The 1,343-nt window shown below is 53.5% G+C and overlaps 1 gene segment (V, D, J or C); it reads left to right on the top strand.

Annotated features, from left to right (window-relative positions):
• Positions 1-312: 312 nt before the first annotated feature.
• LOC102496537 (immunoglobulin lambda variable 1-40-like) overlaps positions 313-1,343 on the top strand; it is a 17,466-nt gene continuing 16,435 nt past the window's right edge. The window contains 1 exon segment of the V gene segment in view: positions 313-401. Coding sequence covers positions 356-401 — 46 coding nt within the window.

Below are 1,343 nucleotides of genomic sequence, written 5' to 3'. Positions count from 1 at the left end.
GCTGTGACTGGGCCTGGACACAAGAGGGCGGTCACGGTCTATTGTTAGAGGGTTTGGAAGTGATCAGAGCTGAGAGCCCCCACCTGGCCCTGCTTGCTGCCCTCTGCTCAGAGCTCACAGCTGGGACCTCCCACCCTCTGGGCCCACACAGCAACAACCCTTCCACTCCTGCCATCCTCAGGGAGAGGGCCCTGCACCAGGGCCATGTGGGACCAGCAAGCTGGGGGTGGAGGAGGTGTCTCATTTGCATTAATGGCCCCTCCCTCTCTGAGGGGTTAAAGAGGAGAAGGGAAAGCTTGGGGGAAGCTCTGCTTCAGCTGTGGGCCCAGAAGGCAGGACTCCGGGATCCTCCACCATGGCCTGGTCCCCTCTCCTGCTCACCCTCCTGGCTCACTGCACAGGTGACTAGATACGGGGCCAGGGGAAGGCCTGGGGAGACCATGGGGCTTGCTTCCTCCTCTTGTCTCTAGACTCAGAATCACCCTCTCTGTATCTCTCCCACCTCCAGGGTCCTGGGCCCAGTCTGTGCTGACTCAGCCATCCTCAGTGTCTGGGGCCCTGGGACAGAGGGTCACCATCTCCTGCGCTGGAAGCAGCGACAACATCGCTAGCAATTATGTGTACTGGTACCAACAGCTCCCAGAGAAAGCACCCAGACTTCTCATCTATGAAGATAAAAGACGACCCTCGGGGGTCTCTGATCGATTCTCTGGCTCCAAGTCTGGCAACTCAGCCTCGCTGACCATCTCAGGGCTCCAGGCTGAGGATGAGGCTCATTATCACTGTCTCTCCTATGATGACAACCTCGATTTTCACACAGTGCTCCAGGCCAGGGGGGAAGTGAGACAAGAACCTGCTGTTGAGTTCTCAGTTGTAGATTTTTTTTTAAATTATCTCTGTTAATTTTGTACTTTTCATTTTCTACTAACATTCTGAAGCATGACTTTTTTTTTTTTTGAACAGTGTAAGCCTATCATAATTATCATAAAACAAAAGCAAAATTCCCCTGCTGTCTGCCCAGCCCTGGGTCTTCTCTGTTCAGCTCCTACTTGTGCCCAATTCAGATGCTTCCTCTGTTTGGCCTAAGACTGGGATCTGAGCTCTCCTCAGTGAAATGTGTCCAGAGAAGCTGTTTTCCCTCTCACAAATATGCCCCAGTCCCGTCATTCTTGTTAGCACAGCGTGAATACTCCTAGCATCGAGTAGATTATACCTGGGTGGCAGGGGGGACTGCTCTGGGGACAGAGTCCAGGAGGGGTACATTGGTCTGGGGGCTTCTAGAACATGATACCACCGGCTGGGCGTCTTCACTGCCAGAGATCTCTTTCCTCATTGTTTTGGAG

Source organism: Tupaia chinensis, unplaced genomic scaffold (assembly GCF_000334495.1).
Source record: "Tupaia chinensis unplaced genomic scaffold, TupChi_1.0 Scaffold143971_1, whole genome shotgun sequence".
In the NCBI taxonomy this organism is placed as follows: Eukaryota; Metazoa; Chordata; class Mammalia; order Scandentia; family Tupaiidae; genus Tupaia; species Tupaia belangeri.
This window is presented reverse-complemented; position numbering and strand designations above follow the sequence as displayed.